Source organism: Elaeis guineensis, chromosome 3, assembly GCF_000442705.2.
Source record: "Elaeis guineensis isolate ETL-2024a chromosome 3, EG11, whole genome shotgun sequence".
Classification (NCBI taxonomy): domain Eukaryota; kingdom Viridiplantae; phylum Streptophyta; class Magnoliopsida; order Arecales; family Arecaceae; genus Elaeis; species Elaeis guineensis.
The window spans coordinates 56,994,585-57,009,661 of NC_025995.2; the positions used below are offsets into that span (position 1 = coordinate 56,994,585).

Genomic DNA, 15,077 nt, shown 5'->3' on the forward strand with positions numbered 1-15,077 from the left:
CCGTGGAGGGATTCCAAAAGTGCTTAGGCATTAGCATTGACAAAAGGGAACGAGCACAGTGAATTGGTGATTAATGTTTACATATATCTTTAGGAAGATGTATATTTATATAATATAATGTAATATAACCAATTTTATATAATTTAATTGTTTTAGGTTAGGGTTGGTTCAGTTGCTCGATACCTGGTTCCAAGCTTGAGTCGAATAAATCTGGTTTAGTCTTGCCCAAATCTAATGTAGGTTGGACTTGGATTGGTGTTGCATGCCTGTTAACACCATATCTGAATAAGATATGCCAAGGATCTCCTTTTGAAATCAGCTTCAGTAAATGATTATTTAAGGCATGGTTTCAACTCTGATGGCATGTCCCACAAGATGCTAGATGGGGTACCATCAAGTAGAGGGACAGGACGGCCCGCCATCATTGTAGCATCCTGATCAGCACATCCTGGGACAACCCATCCCAAGTGTTTGGATAGGGTGGGACAGCATTGCATCCCGTTCTTTGAAGGAAAATCGAGACACCCCTATCTAACAGGATTTAAAACCTTGATTAAATGATAGAGCAAAATTGGTTCCTTGTAGTCCTTGTTTTGGTTTTCTCTTGCCTAACTTTGCAATAGCTGCAGAGTTTGGCGCCGTGGCCTATAGTTGATTCTATTATAATAGATATTTCGATATAACATTGTCTGTTATCCTTGTTTTTAAAATTTATCATACATTAACTTTCCTTTGCCTGTTTGTCTTTATCCTAGATTCCATGACATAATGAATAAGATATAACCAGACGAATGAAATCTAATCTTTCTTACTCTTATTTGTACCACCTATAGCCTTGAAGCTTTCCTCATTTTTAGCTTTCTTCGTCTTCCACTAATTGTTGCTACCTTCTAGAAACAATACTTTGTTGCCCAACATGTGGCTTTCCCGTCTATAAGTATTGTCAATTGAAAAGTAGTGGGAAGCATGCTTGCCATCTAACCTTTTTTCCCTTTATAAGGAATCTACCTACACTTGCAAAATGGCTCTATCTAAAGATATCCACCGATAACAATAATTATGGCTAACTCAAGATTTCTGAAATGAATGAAAGAATCCAGGAATCTGCGACAAGTCCTTAACCGTGCTTTGATTAGGGAAATAACCTTTCCATCTTTCATTAATCCCTGTTTTTCAACCAAAATCCTATGATATTGAACTTTGTAAGTTGATCTACTCTATATTTTTCCTGCTAATTCAAGTAGAAGTTTCAGGCCTTGGTAATTTTTTTAGATTTCATTTTTATGTTGGGTTCTTGATCTCCGGTGCCATGAATTGCGTATCTTGTCATTTTGCTGCCTGTTGAGTTATGTCTGTCTCTGTTTAAATGCATGACATGTTATGAATGGTTACCAGGCTGAGTGGATGGCACCAGAGGTACTAAGGAATGAACCTTCAGATGAGAAGTATGTTTGCTCCTGTTATATGTATACAGGGGTTAGAATCTTGCATTGATATTTGCGGTTGTCACTAAATTTTTTGTGCTTGTTACATTCAGATGTGATGTTTTTAGCTTTGGTGTCATATTATGGGAGCTATGTACCTTGCAACAGCCATGGGAAGGAATGAACCCAATGCAAGTCGTTGGTGCTGTTGGGTTTCAGCACCGTTGCCTCGATATTCCAGATGACATAGATCCTGTCATTGCTGGCATAATAAAAAAGTGCTGGCACAAGTGAGTATTCTTCATTATTATTATCCAAATTTTGATGCGTGCTGGACAAAAACCATTGATCAATAAAAGAAGCAAATACTATCTTAAGTTCTTAACTATGAGAAATGTTGGTATTGTCTTTCTGCTCTACTTTGCATAGATCTGGAACACATTGCAGAATAACATTTCCCTTTTTACTACCATACCTGAGCAGTCACTGTGTTTCTTGCTATGGGTGCCATAGAACTCTGCTTTTGCTTGGTTGTTTTTTAAATATATTTTACAGGTTATGCTATAAGTTACAGGTGAAGCATTTACTGGCAAGCTTTCTGGTATTGTATTCTTGAATGATCAAAATGGACAATAAAAGTTTGTCTTATTGGTATAGCATCTACATATAGGACATATGTCATATAAATGTATGTATGTATATATTCAGGAGGATGGTTTGTCTAATTGAATCCGGAGCTCTCGTAAGCTCTTGTAGAATACTGTATAGTTATATGCTATATTTTCTCTTTCAAAGTACTTTGTATTCTTCTGACTTTCAAGCAGATTTCCTAAATAATTGTTATTTGTTTCTCAACTTTTTTTCCTACCATAACTCTATATTAAACGAATTACTGTAGGTGTATTTTTCTATCAATTGATATATGGTTCATATCTGTACCTTTGTTGTGCCTAGTGTTTTCAGAATACTGTTTCATCTAGTTGGTTCCTGAGTTCCTGTAGATTACCATATAGCTATATGCTATCTTTTCTATTTCAAACTCTCTCTTTGTATCGTTTCAAAATTCAAACATATCATGTCCTATGTATTGATTATTTGTTTCTCTACTACTTCGCGACCACATTTCCATATTAAATGAATTACTGTAGATATATTGTTCTATAAATTGATAAATAATTCATGTATGTACTTCATTGTTACCCTGTTTTGTATTTTTTAATTACATCACAGGTGAAGTAGCCTGTTGTTAATGTATATATTGGGATGTTATTCTTGATACTGGATTTATTGCATCATTACAACCCCTCCAATATTTCCACATTTCTTGGTTTCAGAGCTTTGTTTTTCACCCAGGCTTGTCAACTCAGCTTTGGATCCTCAGCGTGGGGGATCTGAACATCAAAAACTTACAAAATAGATAAGAGGTCTTTGAGAAATCCTTTATAGATAATTTGTCAGAGCACAAGTTCACAGCCTTCCTATGTTATTCCCACTAGCACGACCTTACCAACATAAAGCAGAAGGAAAACAATCATATCCTTTATTTCCTTCATTTGTTTGAGATTTCTTAGGATTATGTTGAAACCAAGGTTCTTAATTTCTTTATTAGATCTTTTATTACAACCATAACATGCTTGTTTGAAACCATGATTGTCATCATCAACTTACATGCTATAAATTCAGACATCATTGTAGCATATCTTGTGAAAAGATGCTTCTAACCTTTGTCATCCTGCCTTCTATTCAATTGTTTTGATGCGAGGTTCGCTATGCCGGTATGGGACTTGGACTGGTCGGCCGGTAGGATAGTTTGATTACCCCCATGTTGTTCTGTGCCGGGCCCAAACCAACACAGCAAATGGGGCGGGGGAGGGAGAACTGGAGAGGGAGAAAAAAGAGGGGAGGGTGGGAGAGGGAGGAAAAGAGAGAGGCTGGGGAGGCTGCTGGCGGCCTCCACCGGCCCTCTCTCCCTGTCTCTTTCCTTCCATCCCCCCACCCACAACACCCCCCCCCCCCCCCCCCCGCCGGTCTCTCTATCTCTCCCCCTCTTACTCTCTTTCCTTCTTCCTCTCCCCCTCCTTTGCCAGCTTCTCATTTCGAATGTTGGAACCATCTTGGTTAGCCGTTGGTATGCTTTGGTATGTCCTAAACCAGGCGGCTCGGGACAGTTGTGCAATCCTTGTTTTGATGTCTATTTTACCATATTCTATGATTATTATATGCAGCTATGGCCAAGAGAATCCAGATGAATTTCATGTTGGAAACTTACGGTAAGGTTACATCATAGTGAAAACCCTTGAAAGTAGACTTTTGCCATTTATCTATACAAATATACTTCACCTTTTTGGATGGATAAACTGAACTGGTGTGTATACTATTGCTTCTCATGTAATCATTCTCTGATTCCAGCAGTAATCCACCTTGGAATAGTCATGCCACTGACAAATGCCTGATAAGAGCATTGTTCAATGTCCTCTATCTCAAGGGAAGAAGATGCATAATTAATAAATTAGAGGAAAGAGGATACTCGTAATTTCAAGGTCACAAGTGCTAATATTGGGTTTAATATATGTTCTTATTCATGGGAAATAGATGGCTCATGGCAGGAGGATTTCTCCAAGGGGATCTAAGATCTGCTGTCCCTTAGACAGAAAAGGCTATATGATGAAAGGAGATGGGAGAATAAAAAATGTTGATGAAAAGGATGAGAACACAAGTTGGGTGGAAAAGAAGAGGAAAGTTTAACTAGGCTCTCTTTTTAGAAAGATTTGCTTGTTCGTAATAGTTGAGAAATTTATATATTGTGTATATTGTTGATTGATTACAGATAATACAATATGTAGATGAGAGATTAACCATTCTAATGGTTCAAATCCCTGTATTTAAGGAAATAAATCAAAAGAAATAATTACAAGATTACACAAGGAAAGAATTAGAAATTTAAAATTCAAAAAAAGATATTCTGGAAGAGAATTTCGGAGATATTTAAGAAGAGAATATCGGTTCTATTCAACACTCTCCCTTAAGTTGGAGAGTCAATGTTTTCCATTCTCAGCTAGCAAGTGATTTTTTGAAATTGTGCTATAGGCAGCCCCTTAGTATATCAGCTAGCTGATTACTTGAAGACACATAAAGAATTGTAATTAGACCATTCTCCAACTTTTCTTTTATGAAATGCCTATCTATCTCAATGTGTTTAGTTCGGTCATTTCGAATTGGATTTTGAGCAATACTATTGGCTGACTTGTTGTCACAATATAGCTTCATGGGTCCTTTTCCAATTCTGAGATCACTCAGAATTATTTTCAACCATAGGAGTTCGCAAATTTCATGTGCCATTACTCTAAATTCTGCTTCTGCACTAGATCGAGCAACCATCGATTGTTTCTTACTTCTCCATGTTATTAGGTTACCGTTTAGGAATATACAATAACCTATAGTAGATCTCCTATCAATCAATGACCCTGCAAAATTTGCATTAGTATAAGCTTCCATTGTTAACTCACGATCCTTCTTGAGTAGAATTCCTCTTTCAGGTGTAGCTTTAAGATATTGAAGAATCTTATAAACTGCATTTAGATGCTGTACTTTCGGATCATGCATAAACTAAGCCACGCAATCGCATAAGCAGCATCTGGCCTCGTATGAGATAGGTAAATCTGTCTTCCCACAAGTCTTTGATATTTGTCCTTATCAACTGCTCCTTCCTTTTTGCATAGCTTATGATTCGGGTCAATTGGAATGCTCAATGCTTTACTCCCAAGTTTCCCTGTTTCTTTAAGTAAATCAAGCACGTATTTTCGTTGAGATACAAATATCCCTTGTTTGGAGTAGGCCACTTCAATTCCATGAAAGTACTTAAGCTTTTTGAGATTTTTTATTTCAAATTCTTGTTTCAATTGCCTTTTCAAGCGTTCCCTTTTGACCATATCATCTTCTGTTACAATAATGTCATCCACCTAGACTAAAAGAGCAGTGAGCTTACTCTATTTTGAATGTTTAGTAAATAAAATGTGATCTCCTTGACCTTGCTTATATCTCATCCTGAACATTGCCTTTGCAAACCTTCCAAACTAAGCTCTCGGGGACTGCTTCAATCCATAAAGAGCCTGTTTTAAGAGACAAATCTTGTTCGGACCAAACTTCGTGTCAAATCTAGGTGGTGGCTCCATAAACACTTCCTCTTACAAATCTCCATGTAGAAACACATTATTCACATCAAATTGCTGCAAATCCCAGTCAAAATAGGCTGCTAATGACAACAAGACCCTTATTGTATTCATCTTTGCCACAGGAGCAAACATCTCTTGATAATCTACTCCATTAGTCTGTGTGTAATCCTTTGCGACTAGCCTTGCCTTATACCTCTCCAATGTCCTATCAGCTTTGTACTTTAGGATTTATCCACTACTTTCTTCCCTTTAGGCCAAGGAACCATTTTCTATATCCCATTCTTCTCAAATGCACTCATTTCTTTCTTCATTGCATTTATCCAATTTCTGTCATTTAATGCCTTACGTACAATTTTTGAAATGTCAATAAAATCCGGGGAGGCAAGAAAACTTGTGTTGTGAGGATAATCTATGGAAAGACAAGCTGAGATATGGAATGTTGAGTACATTTTCTGATCCCTTTTCTTAAGGCAATAGGTAAATTAAGATCATATAAATCAGAATTATTCGTAGAGGAAGAGTGAGAGGCTTATATACCTTGTATCAGATCGGATTCTTAAAGTTGCTTCTGGTTCAGAATAGGCTTCTCTCTTTTAGTGTAGGCCTGTTTCGGGGATGGTCTGGAAGTTAGCATGGAGACGGGACCGATCTGTTGCTAATTTTGTTGATCGGCCTGTTGCTGATCTTGTTGAACCCGAACAGGTGATGGTTCAACAAGTGAAGATGGGACAATAGGTGATAAAGCAGTTATAGGTTGAACAGATTCAGATGAAGGCTGGACAGATTTGGATGGTGCAGATTGAATAGATTCAGATGAAGGCTGGACAGATTTGTATGGTGTAGAGTCAAGAAGAAACTGTCCCATTCCCTAATCTTCTCTCTGTTCAATTTTCTCCCCCTAAAGATAAGAGTCTAAAGATGAAAAAAAGGGTTTTGCTTCATTAAATGTCACATCCATTGAGATGAAAGTTTTTTTGATTTGGAGGTGATAACATTTGTAGCCCGTTTTGCTATTTGAATAGCCTATGAAAATGCACTTCATCGCTCTAGGATCAAGTTTACTTTTGAATTGTTTGTGAATATGGACAAACATTGCGCACTTGAACACCTTAGGTGGAAGATTACTTGTGACATGAATTTTGGATAAAAATTAGACAATTTTTGTGTCGGACTTATTTCCTAAGGTGCAAGAAGGCATTCTATTTATGAGATGAGTAGCTGTCAAAATAGCTTCTCCCCAAAACCTTTTAGGGACATGAGTTTGGAATAACAGAGGGCAAGTAACATCAAGTAGATGTCTATTTTTGCGTTTGGCTATCCCATTTTGTTGGAGCGTGTCCACACATGAGGATTCATGTAAGATTCTCTCTTGTTGGAAAAAGGTAGTAAGAGTTTGATTAAAGTATTCCTTAGCATTATCTGCTCTAATTCTCTTTATTCCAACACCAAACTAAGTATTAATTTTTTTGCGAAAGTTAAAAAAAATATGTTTGTCACCTCACTTTTTTTTTCATTAGAAACAACCAAGTTGTTCGGATACAATCATCAATAAATGTCACAAACCATTTTGCCTCATTTATATTAGGAATTTTAGAAGATCCCCAAACATCTGAATGAATCAAAGAAAAGGGCTCAATAGAATTTATTGAACTTAAAGGAAAGGGCACTCTATGGTGCTTGGCAAGTTCACAAACATCACAGTGAAGGTTTTCAGCGAAAATATTTTCAAACAATGGTGGGAATATAAGCTAAAGTAAACTAAAAGGAGGATGACCATGATGATACTGTTGAAGTTAAATTTCAGATTTATTTAAAGTGACAAGATTATTGGTGAGGGCACCTTGTGAATGAGGTAGCATCAGCCGATTCCCTTTCTTGATTCCCTTCATGTCTTCTACATAGTAGAGCCCAAGATTTGCCATACCGTGCCGAACCGGCCGGTACACCCCATCTTGTACCGGACCGGCAGGGAATCGGCACGATTCGGCCGGTAAAATCGATACACCGGCGGTACCGAAGAATAAAGAACGGAAAGTGAGAAAGAGAGAGAGAGGAGAGGGAAGGGAGGGAGGTGGGAGCCGCTGGAGGCCGACGGTGGCCGGCTGCGGCCGTTGGAGGGCTTCCGAGCCCCGTATCATCCGATAGGGCTTTCAAGAGAGCAAAAAAGAGAGCGCTCAGAGGGGGGCGGGGAACCAACCGGACAGACGGTGCCTCCGTTGCGAGGCTCCCGGTGGCCGGCGAGCCGACGCCGACGGCCTGAGGGCGGTCGAGCGGGCGGAGCCCCTCCGCGGCTCCGCCCCTTTTTTTTTCAAAACAGACGTCGTCTGTTTCGATTTTTTTTTTGTTTTAAACTTATGAAGTCGGCAACTGGGTTGCCGACTTAAGATTTTTTTAAAAAAAAAAATAAAAATCGTGAAGCCGGCAAATCGTTTGCCGACTTCACTTAAAATCATGTTTTTAAAAAAAATTACGAAATAGGGGCGATGCCCCTATTTCATGCCTGCGGCGCCGTGCGCGTGGACGGCGCCCTCCGACTGCCACGGCGGCCAATCGTAGGCCGTCCGACGGCCCCGCCAGCTCCTTCCCTCTTTTTTTTTCTTCCTCTTTTTCTCTCTCTATTTCTCTCGATTTCTCTCTTTTTTCTTCCGGTTCGGATCGTCGGTTCAGTACGGTATGAAACCATACCGAATCGTACCGTCGGTCGGCCGAAACGACCGGCGGTACCGGTTCAGCAAACCTTGGTAGGGCCCATTCTTTTCCATAACAACTCCAATCGTCCTTCCCATAGTTCGATCCTGAAACACACAATGAGTGTCAAAGAAAGTGATTAGATAGCTCAAATTTTTTGTGATTTGGTGAATAGATATCAGGGTGGTAGATAGTTTGGGAACATATAGAACATTTTGCAATGGGAGAGAGGGTGTTAGCCGGATGTTTCCTTGACCAGCAACCGTGATTGGTGATCCATCGGCCACTATTATTTTGTGGGTTTCAGAGCTCGGTTTATAAGTAACAAACTTTGTAAGGCTATGGGTCATATGGTCTGTTGTTCTCGAATCAATAATCTATGAGTTTGAATGTACTATATCTAAGGCATTAATAGAATCAGAAATAAGGCACTTACTACTCTGAACAAGTGAGCATGTACTAGAAGATTTAGAAAGGGATTCGAGTAAATTTCCTAGCTTTTCAATTTTTTCTTTATTAAAGTCTCGGATATCATTATCAGTGGAAACCGAAACCTCTTGAGAGCCTCCATCTTGGTTTGCTAAGTGAGCCTGGCTTCTGTCCCTTAAAGCCTCCCATTCGACTTGAGACTTGTTTCTTTCTGTGCAATTTAAAATATGTTTCTCTTATATGCCATGGTTTTTGGCAATATGTGCACCAAAGGCCACCTTTATTGGACCCTTTATTAGCTTGCTGTTTCTGATTTTCTGTATGTTTATTTCTACCATCAGCTGTCTTTGTAGAGAGCAACGCTGATCCTTCAATAGACCGTCACTCAAGCATCACCATTCTTCTACTTTTCTCGGCTCGAACAATAGAGAACACCTCATTAAGAGATGGTAGTCGCTCTTTGCTTAAAATTTGGACTCTCACTGGATCAAACTCAGCATTCAGACCTACTAAGAACTCAAAAATCTTGCTACTTTCAACAAAATTTAGGAATGTTTGTGTATCATCAACATATTTCATTTTTAGATCCTGATAGTGATCAATTTTTAGCCATAGACCATTTAATAGATTGTAGTACTTCGTAATAGAGTACCTTGTTTAGTGGCTAAGATTCTGGTCCTCAATTCAAAAAGCATTGTTGCATCCTGCTTCTTCGAGTATGTCTACCTGACTGTTTTCCAAATATCTTTGGCAGTTGAAAGAAACATACAATTTCTGCTAATTTCGGATAACATCAAATTTCACAACCATGACATGGTCATGGAATCTTCTTCATCCCATGCTTGAAACTTCGGATCTTTTTGGCTAGGATCCGTACCATTCAGATGACTTAGCTTGCTTTTTCTCTTTAGAAATGTCTTTACTATTTGTGACCATTGGAGGTAATTTTTTCCATCAAGGCGATGGGAAGAATTTATACTCTGAAGTTCCCCACTCGATCCATTAGGAGGATGATCGAAGGTAGAGCCAATTGGGTTGGAAGTGTTGGAAACTTCTGACATCTACCATGGACTGAAAAATAAATCACCAAACTAAAGGGTTTGTAACTTTGTATACTTGACAATGAAGGTCAAACACACGAAAGAATGAATCGACTGTGAACAAGCCAAATCCCTTTGAAGATAATAAAGAGGTCGATAATAAAAGTCGACTAGGGCAGTCGACTACTCGGCAATGAAGGCCGACAATAATGATCGGTAATGAAGGCCGATTATGGTGAGCAGGCTAGGATGACGATGCCCGCTCTGATACCATGTTGAGAAATCTATATATTGTGTATATTGTTGATTGATTACGGATAATACAATATATAGATGAGAGATTAACCATTCTAATGGTTCAAATCCCTATATTTAAAAAAATAAATCAAAAGAAATAATTACAAGATTACACAAGGAAAGAATCAAAAATTTAAAATTCAAAAAGAGATATTCGGGGAGAGAATATCAGAGATATTCAAGGAGAGAATATCGGCTCTATCCAACAGTAACTAAAGCCAGCCTTCCAGTTTATAAATTAGAGGGCCAACAATTAATCTTGTGGACAATCAAGAGAATTGAATGTATGGTAATGACGCCTTGAACCCCACAAGTCTCAGAAATTGATGTAAAACCTTATGTTGAGGTTGGTTGGATCCTGTAAGAGCAGGGGCAAATTTGGGGGCCGGTCACCACTAAATATTTTTCTCTACACCTATTCCAATTTAAAACCCTTATATGAAGCCATCTCTTGGATCTTGCATGACAACCATATCATGCAGCTCTAGTGTTTATTGTCTAATGTGGGCCCATATCATGCAGTTCTAGTGTTTATTTCTTCTTTTGTTTTGAAAATTAGACTGCTTTTTCTGTCTTCTTTAATAAATGAACATCCATGTGAGTTGTGAAATGCTTGCACTGTATATGAGGTCTCCCTAAACACTAGGACTTTTTTTTTTGCCCAAACACCTCTTTTTTTGCTTCCACACCAACATGATGGTTTGTTATTTGACCATGGCTTTTGTCTTTCCTGCTACTCTGATGTGCATTTGCTTATGCTGCTTGGACTTATGAGCTTGTCGATGGTAAGCGCCGTCTACACCCATTATGTATTTTCATAAAATGACTAGATATTGAGACATGTCCGTGTTGTGTAGAGTTGCTTATGATTTCTAGGCCTCCTTGTCCCAAGATAATTGATTTAGTATTTTTTGACAAGAAACATGCCAACAATTCATTTTCTTGAAGGACTTGATTAGCTTTATGAAGGGCCAAACAAGAATTTTATTTAAGTGCTTCATGGTAGAATGCACTGCTTTAATATAATGCTAGTTGGATATGGAGTGCGGAAGGGCCAAATGAGAATTCTATTGAAGTGCTTCATCATGGTACTTGCAGCGGAATTTTAGGATCCTTGTTCATGATATTTTCACATAATTATGCAAGCATGCAGGTTAAAGAGCCCATATTGGTGATTCTGGTGTAATTGTTGCCTTCCTTGGAGAGAATGAGGCTATGAACATGCATAGCACTTTGAGAATTACTATCATATTTGCCTATTTTTCAAAGTTTTGGTTAGCTTGGAATCTCCAGTAACCACAAGCTAAGGGAATGCTTTGCTAGAAGTAGTCTTACAAGTCTTCTATTTCTCTTTTTATTGGAGGAGAATCCTAGTCCTACATATGCCTCTCTAGATGGCATGTGATGATGGTGACATTGGGGTTGGAGCCAGAAACTCCAGATGCCTCTTCATGGAGGGGAAATGCTAGGGTTTTTTAATGCGGCACCCAAGTCCTTGGCCTCTCATGAGAGAGGATAAGGAAAAGGGGGTGCCGGCCTTGCTTGTGCCACCTTATATAGTTCTTACATGACTCTACTACGAGAGGATAGGCATGTTGGCCGTACTTGGGGCCACCCCTTCTAGATGATATGCACTCTTAAAGCGGAGTGCACCATCTAGTTGGTGCAGAAGAATGAAGGGTGGTGGCCACCTTACATGGTTGGCCGCTTCCACTTGGATTTTATCCAAGGGGTGCATTGGCGTGACCTTGGCCCGGTCTTGCTTGACCTAATCAGCCATATACTTGTTGGTAAGCTACTTCTTTAGCTTAATCTCTTCTCCAATTTATGGAAGAATTACGAAACTGGAATCTCATTCCAGTTGACCCGGAGGCAGATGGCATATGCTAGATGCATTATTATGATAGGTCAACTCAGATTTTTGCTCATTGATAACATTTCCCTTTAGATCTGCTTAAGCACGCACAAGCAACATGTTCCAACATAGGGATATGGTTATCTTATTGCATTGCTGAGTCCTTGATGAGTAGGATGAAACCAGTTGGTCTCCCTGTTCTTACATAAGCTATACCCGCAATCTTGTTTCCTTTGTTCCAGTGTCCTCATATGATTGTTGAGTAATGCATTGTTAAACTCTTAATCATATGATGTTATGGTCCATTTGAACCTTAGATCATGTCAAGCATCCTTGTATGAAGACTATTCACATAAAACCTTTTGAAAATACATAATAATTTTATAAAAATAATTATTTTTGGAAACATTTCAGGTTAATGCCCATGCTTCTGATCCTATGTCTGGTGCATCTCTTTGTTCTAATATAGATGCTATGCTATTATTATGATTTCCATGTTGCTCAATTATATCTGAACCTAATAAACCACTTTGCTTTTTATCAAGGAAATTCTGGGGTATCATTATCCATACATGGGTTTGGCACAAATTTACTAACCTTTGGAATATAACATAATACTCTATCATCCACGTCAAGCAACTTTTTGCAAGCTTGTGCATCTGGTTCATACCTCTCTACTTGTAATGGTGCTTTGTGAGGTGGATTGCCAATATTGAATGATTGATGATGGTAGACCTAGGTGTCAGTACGAGGTTTCACCTCATCGAAGGACAAACTCCAAAGTCACCGTTCACTTTAACAACCTTATAGTTATGATCAAGGTTCACTGTATCGGAATCGGATGCATATTGGTTGGTCGGTTGTATGGTTCGGTACACCCCCATATTAGACTGTACCAGGTCCGAACCAATACGACAGAAATGGAGAGGAAAGGAGAGATGGGGAGGAAAGGAGAGAGAGAGAAGTCGGCCGGCCATGATGATAGCTGTCGGAGGGCTGTGAATGACGATGGTGTGCGAGGGTGAACCAATTGTCGGCTTCACTATAAAGTAGCGAAAAAAAATCCATCGGGATTTTGGGATGGAAACAAGGGTGACATGCCCTCATTTTAGCCCTACGGGGGGGAAAGGCTCTCCGAGGGCCTTTTGGCCCTTTGGCAGCCACCACTAGCCATGATCGGCTCTCCCTTTCCTTCCCTCTCTCTCTCTCCGGTTCTTCAGTGCACCATGTGTTGGAGTTTTATGGTTTCATGCATGCAAAATTTTTCAAAAACAAGTATGCAGTGGAATTTAAAATTTTCAGATTAAATCTAATTTAATCCTAGCTTGCATTAGATCAAATCTTCAAACCATAAACAAGATCATCATATGTGAGATAAGATTCAGATACAGAAATCAAATAGAGAAAATAAATAAAAAACATACCTTGACATGGATCAATCTTCACTGCGAATTGATGATCATGGATATCTTCCGAAGATCTCTTGTAGCCGCACAAGTGTCCGACCTCTACGGGTATCCATACGAAACTCTGATCTGATCAGAAGTCTTTTGATCTCATCGGGGTGCTAGCTCCCTTACAAAGATCGCATCTTGACGGTTAAAATTTTTTCTCAAGGCAATCTTAGAGAAGAAGAAGAATATAGGAGGATCTTGATCTTTACGCTAGAGATCATGAGAAGAATTCTTTTCTTTTTTTTCTAAAATTCATGCATCAAATCTCTACAATAGAGATGTAGGAATTTTTGTCTAACTTTTGGACAAAGAGGAGACACCGGAGATGTCCTAACAACCAATTTTTTGATTGTGTAAGAAAGAAGGGATATCACCTATCTTTTCTCACGCCATGAAGCACCACGCTGTCCTCAATTTTTCTCCACGCACAAGTCCCTCCTTTTGTGGCGTCATAACCTGATCTCTATCAGGTTCATACCGTCCCCTAAGGCCATGGTTTAAATAGGCAAGAGAGGAGATATAGTTTGAGTAGGGGATAAGAGTCCAAAGCACCAAGGACTCTAGGATTTTATGCCGCCCAATCCAATCTGATTTGCGCCCAGATTTTTCACGGGAAGAAAGGGGTTTTAGGAAGGCTTCTTACACACTAAAGTGGAGAAGGGGAATCACGTTAAAACCTGGTGGTTGTGGGTTGTTTTGGGCGTCCAAATCTGGTTGGCGTGGAACTTCTTTTGTGGCATATAGAAGGAAGATGTTTTAATCTCATGGGACTCTCAGATTAGGTGGCTGTTTTAAACTAATTTAAACTCCAATCAATCCTAATCATATTAGGACCAGATTAGACCCAAATAGATGAAAATCAAATCTGATTTGGAGCTCAAACTATTTAGATTAGATGTCACATAATTGGAGTTTGTTCTTTTGGACTCTCTTGGTGCTTGAGTCAAACTCAATTTAAGTTAAACTCAATTTAATCCTAATCCAATTAGGATTTGGTGCACCCATAGAAATGAGAATTTCTAGTCCAAATAGGAACTCATACATCCTAGTCCAATTAGGAATTGAGTAAAATCCAAATCTTAATTCAAATAGGAATCATTGTCCCATGTAATTTGAGTTATCTTATAACCCAATCAGGTTTGATCAAATCAAACTCATGTCAAGTCAAATTAAATCCAATTTTATTAGACTTGATGCAAGCTCTATAGCTCAATCAAATTGAGCCACTTAGCAATCTAATTGCTAATTAATCCTCTTATAACTCCCTAACTCTTTAGTTAGTTACATAATGCAACTTTTGCATTGGATCAATCATCAATCAAATTGATAATCAAATTCTGTTACGATTCATAATCGTAATTCAACTATCTGATCAGTCAAAAGTCTCTTTTATGTGTGACCCCATAGATTCTATTCTGTCTGGTAGTGAGATATATTATGATCAATTGCTAATTAATCCTCCTATAACTCATTAACTCTTTAGCGAGTTACATAATGCAACTTTTGTATTGGATCAATCATCAATCAAATTAATAATCAAATCCTGTCATGATTCACAATTGTAATTCAATCATCTGATCAGTCAAAAGTCTTTTTTGTGTGTGATCCCATAGATTCTATTCTGTCTGATAGTGAGATATATTGTGATCTCTATCACAATATTATTGAAACTCTTTAATTGGTTGGAATCATTTTAACTCTGCCCACCAAGGATCATC

General features: G+C 38.6%; 1 protein-coding gene across 6 annotated transcripts in view; it reads left to right on the forward strand.

The window, feature by feature from the left end:
- LOC105033124 (probable serine/threonine-protein kinase SIS8) overlaps window positions 1-15,077 on the forward strand; it is a 123,097-nt gene that overhangs the window by 88,257 nt on the left and 19,763 nt on the right. For 4 of the 6 annotated variants that reach the window (XM_029261228.2, XM_010907790.4, XM_010907789.4 and 1 more), the window contains exons 12-13: window positions 1,396-1,445; window positions 1,538-1,714. The exons of 1 other annotated variant lie outside the window; for it this stretch is intronic. In XM_029261228.2, coding sequence (XP_029117061.1) covers window positions 1,396-1,445; window positions 1,538-1,714 — 227 coding nt within the window. Of the gene's footprint in view, window positions 1-1,395; window positions 1,446-1,537; window positions 1,715-15,077 lie in introns of those variants that run through there. One more of the 6 variants, XM_019846540.3, reaches the window with a different exon arrangement.